At 36.4% G+C, this 24,376-nt stretch overlaps 1 protein-coding gene across 1 annotated transcript in view; it reads right to left on the bottom strand.

Annotated features, from left to right (window-relative positions):
- The window catches only part of Gad1 (glutamate decarboxylase), an 81,485-nt gene extending 57,330 nt beyond the window's left edge, over positions 1 to 24,155 (bottom strand). Inside the window, exon 1 of the mRNA XM_069847489.1 lies at positions 23,875 to 24,155. Within this exon, the coding sequence (XP_069703590.1) occupies positions 23,875 to 23,947 (73 nt within the window). The 5' untranslated portion in view covers positions 23,948 to 24,155. The remainder of the gene's footprint in view (positions 1 to 23,874) is intronic.
- Positions 24,156 to 24,376: the final 221 nt, after the last annotated feature.

Raw genomic sequence — 24,376 nt, forward strand, 5'->3', positions numbered from 1 at the left:
TTTCGAAGTGGTGGAGAAGTTTAAATATCGTGGAGCAACAGTAACAAATATAAATGACACTCGGGAGGAAATTAAATGCAGAATAAATATGGGAAATGCCTATTATTATTCAATTGAGAAGCTTTTGTTATCTAGTCTGCTGTCAAATTATCTGAAAGTTAGAATTTATAAAACAGTTATATTACCGGTTGTTCTGTATGGTTGTGAAACTTGGACTCTCACTTTGAGAGAGGAACAGAGATTAAGGGTGTATGAGAATAAGGTGCTTAGGAAAATATTTGGGGCTAAGAGGGGTGAAGTTATAGGAGAATGGAGAAAGTTATACAACGCAGAACTGCACGCTAGAGCACCTTGTTTATGATCATTAGGATTTGTATTTTTATTCACCATTGGAGGTTGATGGAATTATATTTATTATTTGGAATTATTAAAGGGTAATTTTGAAATGGAAATTATTACTAGTTAATATATTAATATCATTCTAATATGGCAGATAAGTGCAATTGATTTAAGCTCCATACATAAAGTATTTTTGAACTTTTATTAGAAATAATGACAATGGGTCCATTTCTAAGTTATATAATATTAAGATTATTAATTATAACTCAAATTGCATTATTAATTCTAGAATCCGCAGTAACTATTATCCAATCATATGTATTGTATTTTTCACCTGACATAATTAGGAACATTAAATCCAGACGTTTGTGATGGGCAGGGCATGTAGCACGTATGGGCGAACACAGAAATGCATATAGAGTGTTAGTTGGGAGACCGGAGGGAAAAAGACTTTCGGGGAGGCCGAGACGTAGATGGGAGGATAATATTAAACTGGATTTGAGGGAGATGGGATATGATGATAAAGACTGGATTAATCTTGAACAGGATAGAGACCGATGGCGGGCTTATGTGAGGGCGGCAATGAACCTGAGGGTCCTTAAAAGCCATTTGTAAGTATTATTATTATTATTATTATTATTATTATTATTATTATTATTATTATTATTATTATTATTATTATAGCTTCAGTATCAAAGAGTTGCCGACATTAACCTCTGAGTGGGACGAGAATTAATTAATCCTAGTTATGTTGTCCTAATTAATCTTCTTACTTGCAGATATCTGGACTCTGTTCATCTGTCGCTATCGCTATGAGCCACATATCGGTCGGAGTTGGCGATTTCTTGGAGCTGTGATATGAAACTACAGTCACAGTGGGAACCAGCGACAAACCTGTCACAACGATAACATCACAGGTCTTCAAACCACACTCGGCCACTACCTTGAAGAGCAGTTACAGCAATCCACGATTAACATTTCATAATTTGTGTTTTCGATTTCCTAACAACTCCATAGGTTAACATAAAATAATCATCAGGATCAGGTTCCTTATTAATAAAATGCTTTTGTATTAATATTTTCTTTACTCCCAAAGCATCAGGCTGTAATTTCAGTAAATAATGATTAATGGATATTTATTTCAAATCGTCCCGCGCCATAGGCTGGTCCAAAGTGTCATAACTCGGATTACAGTTATGGAATGAGTATTGATTCTAGTCTTCATGGGGAGGAAATTTCCCCATAAAATTTCGGCCAGTCTATGAGACCGGTGCCCACCCAGGATCGTGAAGTTTTATTAATGATGATTGTAAAATGTGTAATAATAAAGCGTGTCACCGATAATTTCCTGTTCTTTCTTTTCGAGCCGTTTTCCTCCCGCATCGCACCACATCGCTGTTCACGTGCTAGGTGCTAATGTGCCCTCCCCGCAGGTAAACGGCTTGTGGCACGCGGAGCACCACAAAGCCTCTTTATGCAAATGGCGGCTCCGTTACCACGGCGGTGACTTCATTTTTTATTTGCGGGGGAGATCATCCGCAACAAAATTCAACATCTCGATTTTTTTCTCTTTCCACAAAACAGTCCGTCATTATGAGTAGCAGTGAGAGCGGACTATAGCATCCCAACAAATTGCGTTTCCAGCCTTTTCTTATTCTACATATCCATGGCAATTGATACTATAATCTAAATTTAAATTATTTTCTAGTTACTGAGTCATTCCACTAGAAAATTTTAGTAACCAATACATTTTTTTTTATTTTGTATATTTTCCTAGCAACTATAATTTACGTTTTAAAACACTTTTATATTCATAAGTATATTCGAATCAAAATACTAGCGACTTTTAGTTACCGTTTACGTAGAACCTTATGTTATAATATAATTATTCACGTTACTAATTCTCAAAATAAATATTATATAACTTTACCATAACTGACTGACTGCAATTTTAGCGTCAAATGTTTCCAATTTAAATTTTATTAAGTATTTATTTAATATTATAGTTTTAGAAACAAGTTCGTCACCATTCGAAAAGTTTGAACAAGAATGTTTACAAATAAAGTTTTTTAAAAAATTCTGTCTTCAGTCGAACCTTTAAGAAATCTATATTCAGTCGAAATTTTAACAGTAAATCTGCCATTAATGGGATTTTTAAAAAACAAGTCTGCTTGAATCGAACTTTTAATAATTATATCTTCAATCTCAGTTCTAACAAGTGTATTTTCTAATAAAGTTTTAAAAATATTTCAGTCTTTAGTCGAAATTTCAACAAGTCTGTATTCGGTCGAAATTTTAACAGAAAATCTGCATTAGTGGAATTTAAACAGAAAAGTCTGATTTGAATAGAAGTTTTAAGAATGATATCTTTAATCTGACAGTGACTTCTAACAAGTGTATTCTGATTTAAAATTTTAACAACAAGTCTGAATTTAGTCGAAATTTTAACAAGTAGGCCGGCCTATGATTTCAATCGAAGTATTAACAAGCCTGTCTTCAGTCGAAGATTTAATAACTCAGTTTTCAATCAAAGTTTCAACAAGTATATTTGCAATTGAATCTTTAACAAGTATACCTCCAACTTTAAATTTCAACAGTAAATAATCAAAATATTAACAACATTTTTGTCTTCAGTCAATGTTGCAATAATTGTCTTCAGCTGAAGTTCAAACAAGCCCGTCTTCAGTCGAGGTTCTAAGAAATATAGTCCAATCTAAGTTTTTACAAGTCCGTCTTCAGTCAAAGATTTAACAAGTATATGTGCAATCTAAGTTTTTACAAGTCTGTCTTCAGTCAAAGATTTAAGAAGTATATGTCCAATCTAATTTTTTACAAGCCTGTCTTCAGTCAAAGATTTAACAAGTATATGTGCAATCTAAGTTTTTACAAGTCTGTCTTCAGTCAAAGATTTAAGAAGTATATGTCCAATCTAATTTTTTACAAGCCTGTCTTCAGTCAAAGATTTAAGAAGTATATGTCCAATCTAATTTTTTACAAGCCTGTCTTCAGTCAAAGATTTAAGAAGTATATGTGCAATCTAAGTTTTTACAAGTCTGTCTTCAGTCAAAGATTTAAGAAGTATATGTCCAATCTAATTTTTTACAAGCCTGTCTTCAGTCAAAGATTTAACAAGTATATGTGCAATCTAAGTTGTTACATGTCTGTCTTCAGTCAAAGATTTAAGAAGTATATGTCCAATCTAATTTTTTACAAGCCTGTCTTCAGTCAAAGATTTAAGAAGTATATGTCCAATCTAATTTTTTACAAGCCTGTCTTCAGTCAAAGATTTAAGAAGTATATGTCCAATCTAATTTTTTACAAGCCTGTCTTCAGTCAAAGATTTAAGAAGTATATGTCCAATCTAATTTTTTACAAGCCTGTCTTCAGTCAAAGATTTAACAAGTATATGTGCAATCTAAGTTGTTACATGTCTGTCGTCAGTGGAAGTTTTAAAAAGTTAGTTTTCAATCGAAATTTTAACAAGTATTTCTTCAATTTATTTAACAAGTATATGTGCAATCTAAGTTTTTACATGTCTGTCTTCAGTGGAAGTTTTAAAAAGTTAGTTTTCAATCGAAATTTTAACAAGTATTTCTTCAATTGATGTTTTAAAAAGTGTAACTTCAATAGATCTGTAAGTTCCAAAAAGTAAAATATTCAATACAAGTTTGAACAAAATATCCGTATTCAATCGAAGTTTTAACAAATCTATATGCAAGAAATTTTAATAAGTACACCTATCTCTCAGTCGAAAACTTAACAAGTAAATCTGCAGTGCTTTGGAAAAGTGACACAAGTCAGTTTCCACAAACCTTTTTTGATAATTTATTGGCAACTTACACTGGTTTATGTCGATTTCATTTTTTTCTGTATGAATTATTGTAATGGGAGAAATACTTATGTATTTTTTTCCAAGCGAGCAGATGCTCCGTAAGTTGTCAATAAATGATCAAAAAAAGGTTTGTGGAAACTGACTTGTGTCAGTTTTCCCGAGCACTTCAGAAATTTCAGTCCAAATTTTAACAACAAGTCTGTCTTCAACCGAAGATTTAGGTCTGTCTTCAGTCGAAGATTTAACAAATTTGTCTTTGGTCAAGTTTTTAAACAAGTAGGCCTATGTCTTCAGTCGAAGCTTCAACAAATCTGTCCTCTATTTGAAGTTTTCCTTAAAAGTTTTAACAACAAGAATGTTATCAATTGAAGTTTTAACAAGTACGTTGCATACATATGTATAGCGACTTGTATTTAATGTTTCAAGCGTTATCCATAGTGACGTAATGCATTCGGAATTTAAAGGGCGGATCTCCTCTCTGCTGTATGCTCTGGTAGCGATTAGCTGTAAGTTCCTCCCTTTTTCTCGTAGAGGAATTGTTTGCTGTGGCATCGTTCTCTGAGACATTACTTCAATTACATCAAGTATTTGTGCGAGTATGTGTGTGTGTGTGCGTGTATGTGTGAGTGTTGAAGAGGGGGAACTCCATCAAAGTTTTAGCGACCCCTCCAAGAAGTGCATAAAGTACTTTTTAAAGCCCTTACTTATCCCCGATAAGGGATGATGGTTCAGATGCATTATCGAGACTCCCGCACCCTCGATCAGCCCCTCTTAATCATGACGTCACCACTCTGTAGGAATTCGCTTCAGGGTTGAGATGGAACACCTGCTTGTTACGCAACAGCCTAGTAGACGATCGGAGAGTCGAACTCCCCTCCGCCTGAAAGGACTAGCCCGCATCGGAAATCAATGCGCAGCCCGTGCATCGATCCGGCCCGCCCGCCAAACTTATTACATTTTACAGGCAGGCGCACCCCACGTACAGTTGCGGCCCCCGTCGCATTCCTGCGCTGGAAACAAATGAGGCGCGGCCCTTCCTAGACAATTGAATTCCGCAAATATTATGCGTTTCAAAGATCCAGACATTTAACTCGACCATGCTTATTAAAACTCACACACTAAAAAACCAACTGAGCAACAACCTCGTGCGAGGCTCGGATTATTTCTGTGGACGTGATTAAACAACAAATCTTCCACAGCAATTTATGTTATAACTTTTTTTTAAACATTGCCCATACCGATTATTACAGTCAGATATTTATTAAAAATAGTGGGCTTACTGCAAAAAGTCCGTAAGTACACGAGACTTATAAATATATGGCTTCTTTTGTTTTATGTTTCTATAGAGACTAGCATTTTAATCAGTGTTAAGTATTTTTTCTGTGCTGAAACATTGAAATCGAAATTCTAGCAAAAAATTTAATTCCCTCCCTCTACGCTTCTTCTGCGATTCCATAGTAACATGAACTAAATCTTTAGCATTATCTATTTGTAGAGTATAAATTTAATATTCTTTACTCATTCAGGTACATAAGAATTTATTTGAAGAGATGTTGTTTGCTAAACACCGGGTGCCGCCCGCCGCCATGTTGTCATCTGTCTTTCATTCGCAGAAATGTAAACTCAGATTTGTGTCGCTCACAATGGATCTCGTGGAGCGTGAAGACAGAAGCTGGAGACCACTTCCTGCGATTGCGACGCGACCCTTGCTCTGCAGGCGGCAAGTCAACACCGGAACATAATCGCGTCTAAAGTGTGTTAATTTAACTTTCAAATATTGATTTTGAAGCATTTCTGCGCATTGATAGTAAGATTATTTTATCCACGAAATTCAAATCTGCACAAATGAAAAAAACAACGACAGAGTTATTGAGTTATAGAGAGAACTTATTGAATAATAAGTCATGTTTGAAAGGAAAAATGATTTCTTTGTACTCCAGCATTATAAACAGCCTTTATCGTTAGTGAAAATCGTGCACAATATGACACACTATCGTACCTGTGCAGTAAAATATTACCATGCCAACTAAAACGTCATGACTTCTATTATGACGGCATAACTTGTGCCATGAAGTTAACATTATGAAACGATTTGCTTTGCTCGTTTCCTAAACATTGATCCATGCAATAAAGAATAATATTATAAACTTGTTCATAATATACTATAATAACAAAGTCTGTTGTATTGGTTCCTACCCGTATCAACCTTTTTTCTCGAAAACTATATGATATTGGTTGTTCATAAAAAACATTTGATAACCAAAACCTATGTAAAGAATCGATTAGTGTTAGTACCATTTCCCGTAACAAACCGGAAGTAGCGCTACTTGTGGTCAACTTCGAAATTTCAAGTGAGAACATGGGTCAATGAAGACACCATTGGAAAATACTTTTAAAAAGAAACAACTTTTACTGAAACTTTTTTTCTAACTTTAATTGTTTACTCACAAAGCAACAAAAATTGTATCTTCTGAGAAATGCTGTATGTTGTTTATGTACGTACACTCTTCATAGTAAGTGTTCAAAATGTACGCCACCCTGTGCTAAACAATGTTCTGATCAATTCCTAACATCCCTTATTGCACTTCGGCACAGCTGAGATACCCATAGGCTTCTCTAATTCTTTGTTTCATGTCTTCTCTAGTTGTTGGATGCACCTGGTAGATCGTGTCTTTAATTCTCTGCACAGATATATAGATATAGGCCTAGTTATAATATTATATAATTTCATGATATGCATACTATATAGGCACTGTTTAGTTTAGATTGTGCAATTAATTTTCTTATTTTTATTGTTACGGATCTGAAAACTGGGCATTGGATCGATTAGATAAAAAGAAGATTGAGAAAAAAGGGAGCCTGAGGAATGTTTTCAGTAAGCTGTTAAGGCCGAAAGTATCTCTTACGTATGGTAAAATTCGTTAATAGAAGTAGGCAAATGTTAATAATATTAGTACTGAATTTAATAACGTTAGTAATAATAATAATAATAATAATAATAATAATAATAATAATAAATCATAATCATCATAAAGAGCAGCACGGTGGACCGAAGATCAGTTCCGATCACACAAGTTTATCATCTTTCCATCTTCTTTTCGGGCGTCCGACGTCTCGTCGTCCAGTGCGCTTGTAAGCAAGAACTTGCTACGTCAGACGTCAAGAATCCATTTTTAAAATATGACTCTATCAATTTTTCTTTTCATTTCTTCCTTTTAAATAAAATATTTCCAATTTATTTCTAATTAAGAGGTTACTAATTTCATCTCGTCGAGTATAGCCGGCAACTGAACTTAGAAATCCCAATTCCCTTTTTATCAATCTTCTTTTTATCTAATTTATCCAATGCCCAGTTTTCAGATCCGTAACAATAAAAATAAGAAAATTAATTGCACAATCTAAACTAAATAGTGTATACGCAGTAAGCATACCATGAAATTACATATTATAACTAGGCCTATATCTGTAAAACGCATCTATCCATGTTTAACATTTTCGAAGAATGCGTCTTTCCATGTTTGGAATTTTTTCATGGATATATCTTTTCATTTTTGAACATTTTTCATGGATGCGTCTTTCCATATTTGAATATTTTTCATGATACGTCTTTCCATGTTTCACATTCTACATAGATGCATTTTCCATGTCTGAATATTTTTCATGAATGCATCTTGCCATGTCAGAATATTTTTCATGGATGCATCTTGCCATGTCAGAACATTTTTCATGGATGCGTCTTTCCATATTTGAATATTTTTCATGCATACATCTTTCCATGTTTCACATTCTTCATAGATGCATTTTCCATGTCTAAATATTTTTCATGGATGCATCTTGCCATGTCAGAACATTTTTCATGGATGCATTTTGCCATGTCAGAACATTTTTCATGGATGCGTCTTTCCATATTTGAATATTTTTCATGCATACGTCTTTCCATGTTTCACATTCTTCATAGATGCATTTTCCATGTCTAAATATTTTTCATGAATGCATCTTGCCATGTCAGAACATTTTTCATGGATGCGTCTTTCCATATTTGAACATTTTTTATGCATTCGTCTTACCATGTTTCACATTTTTCATAGATGCATCTTCCATGTCAGAATATTTTGTATGGCTGCATCTTACCATGTCAGAACATTTTTCATGGATGCATCTTATTATGTTTCACATTTTTCATAGATTCATCTTCCATGTCTGAATACTTTTCATGCATGCGTCTTGCCGTGTCTGAACATTTTTATGCATTCGTCTTACCATGTTTCACATAGATGCTGATTTTTTTTATTTTATTGGGTTATTTTACGACGCTTTATCAACATCTAGGTTATTTAGCGTCTGAATGAAATGAAGGTGATAATGCCGGTGAAATGAGTCCGGGGTCCAGCACCGAAAGTTACTCAGCATTTGCTCATATTGGGTTGAGGGAAAACCCCGGAAAAAACCTCAACCAGGTAACTTGCCCCGACCGGGATTCGAACCCGGGCCACCTGGTTTCGCGGCCAGACGCGCTGACCGTTACTCCATAGGTGTGGACTAGATGCTGATATTACACTGATATTGCTCTTTCAAATTTTGCAAACCCCAACACGCATTTCGCTAGTTCCTTTGCAATAAACGGCGCATTATTTATTCTCTCGTTGCCAAGTGATAATCTGACTTCCTTTGTTCGTAAAAACATTGATACAAAACTCCCGTGTTTTAACGTCACATTCGAAATAAAATTACTTTTTTTCTACGATAGTGCGTAAAGTTGCATTTTACCCACTGTTATCAGTGCGTAAAAGTGAGCTTTTCAAACGCAAATGCGTAAAAAGTGCACATAACCTTATTGATGTTGAACTAGAAAATTGTAAAATACACATACAAAAATTCTAGCACTCCTCAGGAAGGGGAGGATTCAATTCATAGATGCATCTTCCATGTCTAAAAGTAAGTATATAAGTAAATAAGTAAGTAAGTAACTATGATTGTTAATGATGCGCTGTGTGTAATGCTTGTACCTACTCGCATTAAAATCAGCACACATATTTGATTGTGAACTTTGCTCTCAAAAATTAAAAGTATGTACAGTACAATGTATTTTAAGAATTTCGTATTTGCTGGTTACGACCTTGTTCTGGGCGGCTATTCATTTGCAAAATATTAAAATATTATAGGGGTTACGTGACTTTTGGCTCTACCTGTAGCCTACATAAACATGCCTACAATAATAGTATCTGTACAAAATTTGGTGCCATTAGGACTAATAGTTTTAAAATTATATTTTATATTGACGTCACTAAAAAGGCTCCTTGCGATAAAGTTTTCAAAAATGTTATTCATATTGGCTCAAAAGCTTGAAAATAGTCATGAGAATATAAATTAATTATCTTTTCGAGTTCAGTTTAAATAGAGAGTGACAATAAATTTTTTAATGGATTTTCTTAATTTTTCACTTTTATTTCATCATAATGTCCTCTTAAAAATCATCATATTCGGCCGTTTTAGACCTGTTGACCAAACACGAAATCGCTAACAAAATACAATATGACTTCCTCGATTACAGGTTATACGTCGCATCAGCCTTGAGTAGCAGAGTCACTTCTCACGAAGACGCAAATCTTGACCCTTACAAACTGTCAATATTTGTTACAGAGGTCAACACAATGCCAGTTCTAAGACGCGAGCATGAATCTGAAAAAATCTAAACTATTATGGAGGCGTTCATTTCTACAGTATTAGTGCATGGAATACAAGAAGTATCACAAGCACAATACTATTACAATGATGATGACGAAGATAAGACAATGACGCTGCAGACCTGAAGTGAGTCCGAGCAGTCATATATCTGTATAACCATGCACTGTTAATTCTCCTTCACTTCAGCTTGAACTTTGAAGTATATAAATAATTACACATGACACTAAGTATAGTGCACGCAAGTACACGTGTCCGAGACGAACACTACCGATAAGAAATGTTTATAACTCAGTAAATAATAAATTTATGTAAATTCTGTTTACTGCAGGGAATAGAAAAACTCACCAAGTTTTCTATGGTTGCAACATCATCATTCCGTTCTTTGTATTTCCACTAGATTTTCAATTGTTGTTGAGTTTTAAGTTACTCCATTCATTGTTGCTGATATTTCCGCGTTCATACTTTCACTTGTTTAGTATGCCGACCTACACGAGTTGCATATGTGATCAATCACCATAAAAATTTGGTGAGTTCCTCTGTCTTTTTCAGCAACAGGAATTTGGATAAATTTGTTGAATGTTGAGTTATAAAACTTTCTTATCGGCAGTGTTCGTCCCAGACATTCTGTAGATGGAAATGTACTGCGTTTCAAAGATTTTATATCTACTCATTGGACATTGCAACTAGCCATTTCACATGAAAAAAATAGGTTTCAAAGTACCCACATGAATCAGAACGTAAATCTTTCTTTGAAGTGCCATGTTCTTGCTTAGAGATACAGCAAAGTCTAAGAATAGCCCTATCTTCCTAAATTACAAGTTTACGGTACACTACTTCCTCCACTTATACAGTTTACCTACGAAGAAGCGTGGTTTAGACCATCATCTCGCCACGAAGGCGTCTCGGGTTCGAGTCCGGGTCAGGCCTGGGAATTATTATTTGAAAAATCCATAGTGACAATTTTGGCGGAAAAAGTTACCCCATTGTCCCGTTTCCCTAACCATCCCGTCATAGAATTTCTCCAATCATCGTTCGGCAAAATGCGGAGGAGACTGGTATAGGAGTAGGGCAAATTAGGGTCTGTTGGACAGTCGGGCATGTTGGACACTTTGTACTATAACGTGTTACCTCGCCACTTCTGGGGACCACATTCTGCTAGAAGTCAATTACGGAAGTAGCCCCACTCGTGGCTACTTCCGTCCTTGACTTCTAGCAGAATTGATAAATCAGTTCAAGATTATAAATTTAACTTATTTCAAGTTTCTCAATCATATGATTTGTCATTTGTTGCAAATTAATATTTGCTAATACATCTTACTGAAGAAAATAGTATAATTGACCAGTAATTGTCTAAGTGCTGGATCGTAATTACCACACTACAAATCAACCAATCAATCAATCAATCAAAAATATCCCTTCTTACAAGTGCACATTGTTATATCTTGTAAGACGAAATAAAAAAAATTAAATCGCCACCAATAAAATACAGCTTACAAAGGGGAAATTAAAATTAAAAACTATAGTTGAAATTATAAGAAAGTAAAAGAACTTAAGATGGACGGGAAAAAATTACTAAAGCAGAAAGAAACAAAGAGAAACAAAAGTAGGGAAGCGACATTTATTCGTAGAGAGCTTAACGGACGGACGAATAGACAGGCAGAATGAAGGAGGGGCAGGTAGATTACTTTACAAACTACACTCGTTATTTTACAAACTTGGCATCAGAAAACCGTGTAGAATTATTGTAGAATGATTGTCTTGTCAGCTGAACAATACTGTTAATCCAGGCTGTACTCACGCCGTGCTGAGTAGACAACCCGTCTCACTGGGATGGTGAAGAAGTTGCGTAGTCATAAAGCGAGTTGTACCTGAATGAAGGATGTGATTTTGTGCCGCACTTCTTCACGTCTATCTAAATTTCTGCAGAAATCTCACAATGTAAAAGGCAAATCTAGTCATAAGGTTGCATAATTTCTCATATTTGTAAAACAGTATCACTACCACCACCACAATCATATACAGTGCGTTCTCTTTAAAACTTTACCGCTACAGTGGTACTTTAACTGCTAGCAGTTGCGCTAGTGATTTCGTCATGCATCCGCAATATAGTCGCAAAAGAATCCCTTGGGCAGTCACTCAAATAAAAATAAAATACATAACTATATTGAAAAGTAACTGCCTACGAAAGGATGTACGGGAAGGAATGTTGAACGGGAGAATAAATCTGGACAGAAGAAGATATCAGATGATGGACGACTTTAAGATAAACGGTTCATATGAGGAGACTAAGAGGAAGAAAGAAAAGATTGGAGAATGCTGGATTTGCAGTGAAAGACATGTCCTTGGACAAAACACTATGTATGTATGTATGTATGTATGTATGTATGTATGTATGTATGTATGTATGTATGTATGTATGTATGTATGTACGTATGTATGTATGTATGTATCTTTTTTGAGCAGCATGATCCATTGCAAATGAGAAGTAATACTACATGCTTAGGTTACCTTCAAATACATTATCGATTTATATTATATATTGTTATGTTGCTATTCTAGGTTAAGTATGGATTAGTGTAGTTTATCTACGTGTGTAACTGTCAAGATAATATTGTTACTTCTTAGTATAACTTATTTTCCTATTCCTAACCTACGAAGTACAAGAATCTATTTACATATTCTAGCATTTAAATATTTACACTATTTACACATTTACTATCTTTTTGATGAGTCTATTTTCAAATAAATTATATCCTCTAATATTCTAGCTTATTTACATAATATAAGTAACCTATTTTCGGCCCTTATCACTTAATTCTGACTTTTAACCTCTTTATCTTCCCAAATAACTTATCCTTATATAACATGTATGTATGTATGTATATATGTATGTATGTATGTATGTATGTATGTATGTTAATGTTATGTTTTATTTGACGACGCTCGAAACTGCTGAGGTTATATCAGCATCGCCGGTGTGCCGGAATTTTGTCCCGCAGTTCTTTTACATGCCAATAAATCTACTGACATGAGCCTGTCGCATTTAAGCACACTTAAATGCCATCGACCTGGCTCGGGATCGAACCTGCAACCTCGGGCACAGAAGGCCAGCGTTATAACAACTGTATGTATGTATGTATGTATGTATGTATGTATGTATGTATGTATGTATGTATGTATGTAAAAACACTCACCAATCTCAAAGAGATTATGAAAATGTTGATTCTCAAGAGTTACACAATTGTTATATTTGTAAAACGAAAGGATGGTACGTATTAAAGGGATGGTAGATCGAAAAGCAGATGTTAAGTTCCACCATAACTATGAACTGTAAAGTTGACTAACAAATATCATATCAATGTCATATCATAAGTCTCCTCCGCTTCTGCTGCATTTATCACCGAGTGAGCAAAATTCTCTCCACGATCAGACCATATAAAAGATGCAGTATATGTAGAGTTAACGTTGTATTATACCGATACTCTATTAAAACTGAGGCTATTGGTTGCATAACTGCAATGCAGTCCATCGGTATGAATATGTTTCACTATTGATGGAGTATGAAGGAAAAGTTGGTGTTAGGCCTAATTTATAACAGTCAGAGTAAGAATATATTTTTAAGGACGATTCAACTATGTGTAGTTGGCAGAACATTATATTCGTACGTCTGTTACTAATCTGTATTAAAACTAAAACTGTTAGTGGTACCATCACACTTTTCCTCAGTATTAGAGAAATGCATAGTGACATAAAGAGTAAGCGAATGCTCTCATCTGCTGTTTTCGTTTGTGCTTAATAATATTTCTTATTTGCCAACGGACCATAAGAATTCGTCTCTTTGGTTTGAACATAAAAAAGATTGCATTTTATAGGGCAGAAAATCTAGCCAAAATATGTTACGACTACTGTGAGGACAGAAGAAACATCCCGAGATATTCTGTCCCTCACCCTCTCCTAGATGAATTGCTCTCACGTCAGAGCAGATGACGCGACATTCACACTAGAATTTGTAACACTCAGAAGAAATCCACTCCACTCAGAATATAAATGTAACTACAAAGGTCGTTTTCCTGTAGAGTGTGAAAAGACTCTGACTCCTCTCTGAAGTTACTTTATGTAGTAGTTTCATGTTGTTTCATGGTGTGAAAATAGTTCATTAACGTAGAGAGAAATTGTGTAATAATGGAAGCTACCAAGAAAAAATTGGCTCCAATGACGTCCAGAGTACAGATAGCTCCAATGGAAGTACAAGCTTCTTTTCGCATTCCGTAAGTAAGAAGTTTGTTTCCTTTTCAAAATTCCTGATTCTGTCCTCTTGGCATTTTAAAGTTCAATGCTATATTATTTAACATCCTTATTCCTTTCCAATTCAACCCCAAAGTTCTGTTTTGGGACCCCTATTATTTTTAATTATGATAAATGATCTGCCTAAAAATATATATATAGTAACTCGATTGTATTTGCTGATGATACTACTTTGTATCATACTGTGATGACATAAGTGATATAAAGTTTGTTATGGACAATTCCTTTAACGAAGCAGCTGCCTGGTTTGAGGCTAATGGATTTTGTTTAAATCAGACTAAGACACAACATGTATTGTTTACATTAAGTGATTACACAATTTACAACTCTCAGTCATCTGCTAAACCTTTAGGAATTGTACTGGATCGCAGATTATCTTGGGCCCCACATATTGATTATGTTTGTACTAAACTCTCAAGAGTTTATTTATTTATTAAGCAAATTGAAATCACTGGTGCCTAAAACTTATGTAAGAAGTGCTTATTTCGTCTTCTTCAATAGTATAATACCTATGGTATTTCTGTATGGGGAAATAGTTCTAATGTATCTAATATTCTCCTTATATATATATATATATATATATATATATATATATATATATATATATAAAAGCCTTACGTATTTTAACTGGTTCTGCTTATGATGCGCACTGTAAGCCACTATTCATAAATGAGGCTATTCTGACTGTTATTAATCTTTAAAGCTTCACTTCTTTGCTGAAGGTAAAGAAAAATTTAGAAATTTATTATCACAGGTCTGATCATCATAATTATGATACAAGATACAATTTTTATTTGACTGAACCTAATGTTAGATTAGAAACAACTAAAAACAATTTATGTCCATTGCAGTATCTATGTTTAACAGATTACATAAATCTGCACACACTGCTAACTATAACACATTTAAGAATGTTTTAAAACGCTGATGATTAATCATCCCTTTTACAGTATTAGTGAATACTTTGAGTCCTTTGTTAATAACTTATGTTTCTAATAATCTTATTCACTCTGTTTTGTTTTTATTATGACTAGTATTTGTATAATACTCAGTACTTACTTACTTACTTACTGGCTTTTAAGGAACCCGGAGGTTCATTGCCGCCCTCACATAAGCCCTCCATTGGTCCCTATCCTGAGCAAGATTAATCCAGTCTCTACCATTATATCCTACCTCCCTCAAATCCATTTTAATATTATCTTCCCATCTACGTCTCGGCCTCCCCAACTAACACTCTATATGCATTTCTGGATTCGCCCATACGTACTACATGTCCTGCCCATCTCAAACTTCTGGATTTTATGTTCCTAATTATGTCAGGTGAAGTATACAATGCATGCAGTTCTGCGTTGTGTAACTTTCTCCATTCTCCTATAACTTCATCCCTCGTAGCCCCAAATATTTTCCTAGCACCCTTAATCTATGTTTCTCTCTCAAAGTGAGAGTCCAAGTTTCACAACCATAATACTCAGTACTTTAATAAAATCTAATCTAATCTTCAATGTTATCATGTGTAACAAATTTTATATTAGCTTCAGATCATTGTGTATAGTAAGTAAAAAATTATTGAATGTTTTTTTAGGTTTGAAATATTTCGTATTAACGTTGTCACTTTTTTGTAATTTTAGTCACAATATTATTGAACGCTCTGTTGAGGTTTGAAATTTCTTAGTCCATTCTTTTCTGCGAGCATAATTACTAGTATGAGTAATTTGAAATTAGATATTATTACAGCAATATTGTTTGCAGAAGGAACTCTCTGACGTTAAATTCCTTCGACAGAGTCACCTTATGACACAGGGAGAATGTATCTGGCTAATATGCTGGAGATCCGAGTTGCAGTTCCGACGCCGGCCTATGTTTTGACGAATTTATACATTTCGTGAGCGCAGAATATTGTTTACTAAATGCATCTTTCACTTTTATGAAGGAAATCAATTTCCGTCTTTTGGATTCCGCTGTAATCACTTTTACATATTATTCAAAAGGAATCACAAATTAAATAAAAATACAAAACAAGTCAAATTAACACATGTAAAATAGGGTGATTGAAAAGCTAGGAAAGATAATTCTGTTTTCATGAAAAAAAATCTGTTTGAATTAGTTCACTATCGTTGCTATGGAAAATTAAATAAGCAAACACCAATCAATCTATTCTTCAGTGAGTTAATGTGTGTTTTTTTAATTCAAACTATAAAATATAGTTTTGATTCTACTGATGAGAACTGACCTTATTCAGTGTTACAATGAACGTAAAGGAGATTGTTCCAGCGCCATGAGAAGATTCAGAACTCTAAATGGATTGAGAAATATATCCTGTAATATGGCGTCATAGTGGAATCTTGTAAAAAAAATTGAAAAGACCAGTTCGTGACAGTTAAAAAACGTTGTGGTAGTAGAAAACTATGTGAATGCTTCATGGGTCTGTTTTAAAATGGTTTACACCTGAATAAACCGCATTATTTCATGAAAAAAAAACTATATTATTTTCCCAAGACCTACAAAGTTAGAATAACGCTATAATATATTATGAGATTAAATGTGTAGACTATTTAATATCAGATTATTACCACAGTCTAGTATATACTCGTATAGTCGCGAAGCTTGAGTTTATGAGGGTACTAGGAACAATACACTGGTGCAGGTACTATTTTGCATTGTCTGTAATAAGACGATAGTAGCGATCCTAGTGGTTAGCAACTATCTATGAATGCATATTTACTACGTATTGAGCTTCGTGACTATATACTAGAACGTGTTATTACTATGAAGACGAGTTAATCTATTCAGGTAAAGAATAAGACGGAATAGCTGGAGCGTAGACTTCGAAAGTTTTAAAATCAGAGTTTAAATTCCGAAAAGTATAAACAAAGATAGAAATGATTCACGATTTCTCGGAATAGTTACTTCCATTTCTCCTTTCACAACTACACCAATTCACTATAACTCACAAACATTCTTATTCCCAATCAGAATACAATATGAAACAACAGCTGTGTGTCCACCGCTGTGGAATAACGGTTAGCATGCCTGACCATGAAACGAGCGGGCTCGGGTTCAAATCCTGCTTGGGACTAGTTACGTGGTTGAGGTTTTTCCAGGGTTTTCCCTCAACCCATTAAGAGCAAATGCTGGGTAACTTTCGGCTCTGGACCCTGGACTCATTTCGCTGGCATTATAACCTTCATCTCGTTTAGACCATAGACAACCATAGCAGTTGATAAAGTGTCGTAAAATAACCAATAAAAATAGCGCGGTAGCATTCTTCCCGACAGACAAACTAATGACAATTCTAAAGTTGGTGCCGACACCTGACTATGTTTATACGGCAACATAAAAGCGAGAAGAAGTAAAATATCTGTCTCTAAGCAAGTCCTGACAAAGATAAGGCTATGTAATGACTTGAGGTGGCTTTTTAGCTTTGCCTTCACGAGGACTAGATCCGGGACGGATCCATACACTTTGGCACGCTTTAGCCCATTGTGCGCCCTATGTATGTGGTGATTGAAAGTCCGACAGGTGGAGTGGGTGACATTCGTGAATCCGACGCTGAAAGGTAGGCCATCCTACCTCCAGTCCCTAATACAGCTAGTCTCATTTAGCGGAAGAATAGCCTGATAAACCCCAGGGATTCGCAGCCCTAAGCCCTTTCTGATCATCCCACGCTGACAGACGGGCTATCCTGCATCAGCCTCTGATAGAGTCAGGACCGTCCACAACGAATAGCTTGATAAGCCTGAAGCCCGTCCTATATCATCATCGGAAACCTGTACTACCCCCAAGACATGATAGATGAAATGAGGAGAATTTGGAGAGTGTTAGCGGAATGATGGACGGAAACGGAAGTACCATGAGAAAACCCATCACAACCTGTTCCATCACAACCTGTTCGGGGATCGAATCTGAGCCGCCTGAATGATAGACTAGCGCTCTAATACAGTGATTTCATTTGGACACATGGCCGACTGGCGGGGATTTGCTTGGCCTTGCGCTGCGCTGCTTGTAGCCGGTTATGTCCCCTTCACTCTCCCGTCTCTCAATGTGTCCGCTAAATCAGTTGAAGCGAAATCTTTATGCTGTACTGAAGTTGCTACGTGTTTCAGTGTGTTTCTACAATGTGTTAGTGTTCTTGTAATATATAAATTAAGTATACTTTAGAACACAGAATCTTTATGTATGATTCCTCTTGTAGAGAAGTGAGATGGCGATTTATAGACAGATTCCCTGCTGTTCGTGCACCTCACAGAGAAAGGGTTCGTAATCTTCTGAATAGATTTAGACAAACTGGATCCGTTCTTGACAAGAAGCCGAGAGTAAATCGTTGTGTTCTTAGAGAGGGAAAACTCGACGAGCTCGAGCAAAAGTTAGAACAAAGTCCAAGGAAATCTTTGAAAAAACTTGCGCAGGAATCAGGAATTTCGCAAACCTCGGCTTGAAATGCCACTAAACTTTTAAAATCCCCGTTTGGGCGGCACACTGAAACATGTGTTCTTACAGAAACTGAAAGACGGTAGAGTGAAGGGGGGCATAACCGGTTACAAGCAGCGCAAGACCAAGAAAATCCCCGCCAGCCGGCCAAGCGTCCAAATGAAGTCACAGTACTTGAGCCACAGAGGCCCAAGTGAATTTGTGGTGTACAAAGACTATGTGAAGGACAGTTTTTCGTGAAAATGGCGAAGAGATCAAGTAGTTCGACGTGTTACTCATAGAGGGAGACGATGTCCTCAATTATAAGAATTCAAAGTAAAACAAAGCAATACAATCGTATCAGAGATTCCAAAAGACTCTTAGGTTGGTGGGATGTTAAGACTTCCAACTCACGAGACAATCGGCACTGAATAGCTGTAAGAATGTCAGTCCTACTTGCTGGCCATCTTTGCTCCTAACGAATTTATCCTTGTACCAATTTCTATTAGAGACGGAGTAAGTCCCAAGCCCATAGTGCGCCCGGAAGGATTAGACTAAAGAAGAATATTCACAACCCAGTATGGAATCGAACCTGAGACCTTCGGACTTGCAGCGCAAGATCTTAATTACGAAACTAGCTCGAACCCCATAATTCAAGTAATCCAATATTAAAATACAATGATATTTCTGTAATAGAGGAATAATGAAATGTTAAAAGAAGTGGGAAATAAAATACGCGGAGAAAATCTGTTCACAGCTGCTTCATCCATCACAGATCTGACACAGAATTTGGCCATACTTTGTAAGATAATGCGCTATGTAACACATGCATTTCTTGTTTCTTTAGTCACTGTGATGTGGCCGCAGCTATTATAGAGACAGAAAATTAAGGACTTTGAGAATGGTGACAGGGAAAAAGAGAGTGTATTAAGAGAAACATGTTCGGGCTACATTTCCACTATAAACTTCCAATAGAGTCGTCTTGCAAATTCATTCAATGAACGACGTGAAAAACGTATAAACTTCTGTTTTGCGTCAAACAAAAGACTGTCCTTAGGATGTAATTAACCGTAATACTTTAAGTCAAGGCTATTGCTCAGTAAGATAGCACCGGAACCACGTTCTGAAGATTTTCTGTGAAATTGCTCCTTTCATAAACTCATGATCTATGTAGCAATTATGTTGAAAAGCATATCAGTGGCTCTCTGCTTAAATGGAAGTGTTTTAAAATGTTTTATCATCGTGAACGATTTTGGATTTGGTCCACTAGATCCTGTTCCGCGACTGTTCTTGAAAGCACTCTTGATCATTCTATTTCTTGATCGCACCAAATCTCTTCGTCTTATTGGCTGGTATGACAAATACAGAGCGCCTGAACAATGGAAACGAGACAACGGACGAAGTGAGAATAATGAATGACATTACAAACGAGCGCTTGACTGAACTCTATCGGAGAGGAATGAGAAAGGTCTCACTGTTAGAGTAAGAGATCACGAAGAAGGAAGAACTTCGAAGCGTATGAAGAAATCAGTGAAACTTTTTACACAGTTTGAATGAAACATTTCAAAATGAGGCTAACCTATGTATAATGGAGACAAAAACTTTCTCAAGTGGTTCTGTGTTGGATAAAAAAACCGTAGTGAAAGACCTAAAAAAATATGTCAGTGATTACATCAGTGACTGTTTAAATGAACTATTTCTTCGTTCACCAAATAAATCGACAAAGAAGTTATTGGTGGAAATGCAGATTCTAAGAAACTTCATTCATTACTGGGTGAATAAGACATATTTGTATCCATATCGGTCCAAATTTATAAAAAAAATTATTAAGTGGTCATGATATATGCATGTACGGCATGATGCTTTTTACACTGTAGCGGCTCGTCATAATATTATGAGAGATGAATATGTGGTTTGTTTCAGCTTCCGTTCTTGAATTTTTTTTATTTCTCACCTAAAAAAAAAGCTTTGAAGAACTTCAACAACATCCTTTTCATGTTATGATATGGGATGGAGTTGCCAATAAAATTACCTTTCGATAATATTTTTCGACGCTGGTGCATCGAAGCTCCATTTCTCGCAATGGCTGATCCCGGAATTCAACAGCTTTTGTCGTTTTAATACCGTCGTCCTTCAACACGATGGGACTCCAAGACATTACTGGAATCCCGTCCGTGAATGGTTGAGCAGCCTGTTTCCAGTGTGGATCGGACGAGGTGGACCTCTCAATTGGTCTCCTCGAAGTCCCGACTTGACGACGTACGACAACTGGCTGTGTGTGAAGGAAAAACCTAGTGGGAGTCAAATGAAATCCGTTCGAAATTTTTAAGGAGAGATTCACCGTGTCTTCAAAACAATCACTCTTCCGAAATGCTCAGGCGGGCGGGCACGCACATTCAGTAGAATGCAACTACTATATCCGCGGAAAAAGACGGTCGGTCAACACACCAAGACGTTAAGCGACTAGGGCTGCAATGACACAAATGTGTAAATTATTATTGTCAAATTCATCTAATTGCTAATTAATGTATGTTTTTTTTTAGTTTAATAAAGTTTTGAATTGGCTTTGGTATTTAATTTTGTAACGGACGTATCCGATGGTATCTTTGGTTATGCATCCATACGAATTGCGTTGCAAATGAATCACCCAGTATAGTTTTATTTCTATATGTTTGCTATTGCAGTTCCATTAAGGCCCATAGTGTGGCGGATTATTAAGGCTTCTCACCTCACAAGATAATTGGCAGTAAGTAGCATTAAGGATGTCAGTTTTATGTACTTTATTTCCAAGGAAATCCTTCCGGTATTCATTAAGGTCTCGGTCTTCATTAAGGCGTTGCTCTACAAGACGAAATGTAGAGAGCTCGATTTGCGATGGAGTCATGTATTTTTCACGTCGATCTAATCTTTTCGGCCAAATTATAACTCTAGAGTTCACTCATCCATGAATACCGAGAGGTTTTCCTTGGGGGTAAAGGCGGCAGACACTTAAAATTGACATCCTTAATGCTATGTATTGCCAATTGTCTCGTGAGGTGAGAAGCCTTAATAATCCGGCACACTGAGGGCCTTACGGGGACTACAATGGCAATAGAATAAGGTCAAAGGCGTCCTGGTTACTATGCGTTGCTATATTTTCGGAATGACAGTTCAAGAACATATCATTGGAAACACAATACAGATCTGAATTGTTACGAAACGAAGGGCACCTTAAGAATTACTAATAAGAAAGCATATTGTCACAACCCGAAAAGGAGACACATTCAGAAAGAGTAATAAGCCAGTCGTCCAGAAGTGTTTCTAACCACTACATTAGTCGCTTAGTTACCTTCGGAGGTCCAATATTTATCATGAGTGCTGATGTTCAAAGGTTCATGGTCCGGTCCGCGATGATGAGTTTTTAGGGACGGTAAAAATTCTTAGCACAATTTCCTTGGGGAGGAAAATAAATCAGGAGTTTCCACGTCGTTGATTACGGCCTGTAAAACAATTCTATCCCTGATTGACAGGGCTGCAGCAAAAATCTGTACTTGAAATGTTCCTCGTTCCATTAAGTTCTCAGTTTTGCTGGCAGATGTCTCTGTGTCAATTTCTCGATTGAAATTGCACATACTTCCGCTAGACAACAGCTCGTGAAACTACAGAGGTCTCTAGCGGACAAATTTGGAAACAAATTAAGAATAATGTCAAAGGCGTCCTCGGTTGCTATGTCCACCGCTAGATAAGAAGTTCGCCTGTTAAAACCCAGCTGAAGACGATGGATATTACAGGCCGATAAAACCCTTTGCATTGTTTCCTCCAGGAGGGAAATAAAGCTTCGAAGCTCGGGTTGTAGATTAACTGCATGTATAAGATAAAGGGCTCAAGATAAAAATTGTCGGTCATTTCTCACCCGCGGTTGAAATTCGATACTAAATAATCCCTGCAGTTTAAAGCGTCGTTAAGTAAAATACTACTGCTATAGCCACACTACTATTGCTGCAATGTATTCTGAGCTAAATAAAGGAAGGAATCTCAAAATTAGATAAATAATTTCAGCAAAATAGAGAGATTTCAGATTAATACTGTTTTTAATTGCGACCTTAGTAGCCTATCTAACGGCTAATTTTATATATGGGGTAAAGTTGGTAATATTGTGATATGAGTAATATTATGATAATCCTTTTTGAGAATTTATTACAATTTTACTGAGCGAGGGGAAGATCGGTTTTTTTTTTTGGGTCAACGTATTAAGGGAATGTTCGTGGACAAGTTTCTGCACAAAACCGGTCCTTCTCTTGTTCAGTAAAATCGTAATAAATTCTCAAAAAGAGCTATCACAATATTATTCGTATCACAATATTACCAACCTTTGCCCTAGTAAATTACATACATTCATTCATCGAGCACGTAAGTGAAAAGCTGAACGGAAATTTCCAATGTTTCCAGTAAGTTATACTATTTTTACTGTAAAATAGTATTTGTTCCACTTTTTATTATACGATTACGAAATGTTGTCCTTTGTTGAACACATAGAGGGATATCTAATTGAATAAAGAAAAACATAGCTTTCTTTTTTGCAGAGATAAATTATATTTCATTTATTTTCCGATGAAATCGGCGTTACAAGTTTTGATCGTTATCTGACATAAGGAACAGAAAGCGAGATTCTACTTGCTGTGTAGTAGAGGAACAACCAACAATTTGCCGGTCTTAGCACTAAAAAAAGAGAACACACAAAATTGGGACAAAATAACGCTCAGTTGCCATGGAAATGTAAGGAGATGAACAAGTAGCCATGCACTTTGCAAACATAAGAACATGATTTTAATCTTAGCGAACACAAATCAAGAGTTGTTTAAAGCAAAAGAAGAAGAGATACAGTATGAGGATGCACTGTTGAAAAAAATTAATACAATTTGAATTTTATTGACGGAAAACAACCCATTGATTTTCTCAAAACTTAATTTATTATGCGTACTTGAAACAGGGGATCATGTCCTGAATTTTAGTGGTGAACACTGTTGAGATAAAGAAACACGGTTTGAATTTTAGTCACGGGTAATCATGTACTGCGGAAATAAAACAAAGCAAACTAATGTTCACCAATAAGTAAACATGCAGTAATTCAATTTAAGTAACGTGCATTGCAGAAACAAAAGGACATGATATTTTCTTTAGCAAGTAACATTGTACAGAAAAAAATAAAGAATAGGATTTTTTTCTTTGGAATGAATAATGAACTCAACTTGACTTCTAAGCTTAACCATGCAACGATGAAACAACACATCTGACCCAGAAATGAGTTGGTATGGGTTATTACTCACCCGTGTAGGTGAGCGGCGCCACGTTCTTGCCCAGCCGGTAGTTCGCGGGCTCCAAGCCGCCGCCTGCACTCATGGTGAGCAGCTTCGCTTTGAGCGACTTGCAGGGGCTCAGAAGGAAGCGGTCAAGGAGGACGTCGAGGTGGGCCGGGAGCTCAATTTTGGCGGCGTTCGGGAGGCAGACGGGAGCAAATAGAGGGCGCTCAGGCGGCGAGGGAGTGTAGAGTCGTGCAGAGGTCCCGCAGCATGGGGCACGCTACCGGGGCGCCGTGTTGAGTTGCACTGAGGGCTGCCTACTTCCAGGGGCGGGCTCAGCTGGGCGGGGTTGCACAGGCGCGCGGTCCGCGCCGCTCGGATTGGCGCGCGGTAACAGGGAGGGACGCCCAGAGACGCGTGGGAGACCCTGCAGTGAACCAGGCGTCGGGTTCGAATTCCAGTGCGCTGAGGCAGGTTTTCTCGGAATATTATAACTTCATCAATTTCTCCCGAATTGCTAACACCGCAC

Source organism: Periplaneta americana, chromosome 15, assembly GCF_040183065.1.
Source record: "Periplaneta americana isolate PAMFEO1 chromosome 15, P.americana_PAMFEO1_priV1, whole genome shotgun sequence".
Classification (NCBI taxonomy): domain Eukaryota; kingdom Metazoa; phylum Arthropoda; class Insecta; order Blattodea; family Blattidae; genus Periplaneta; species Periplaneta americana.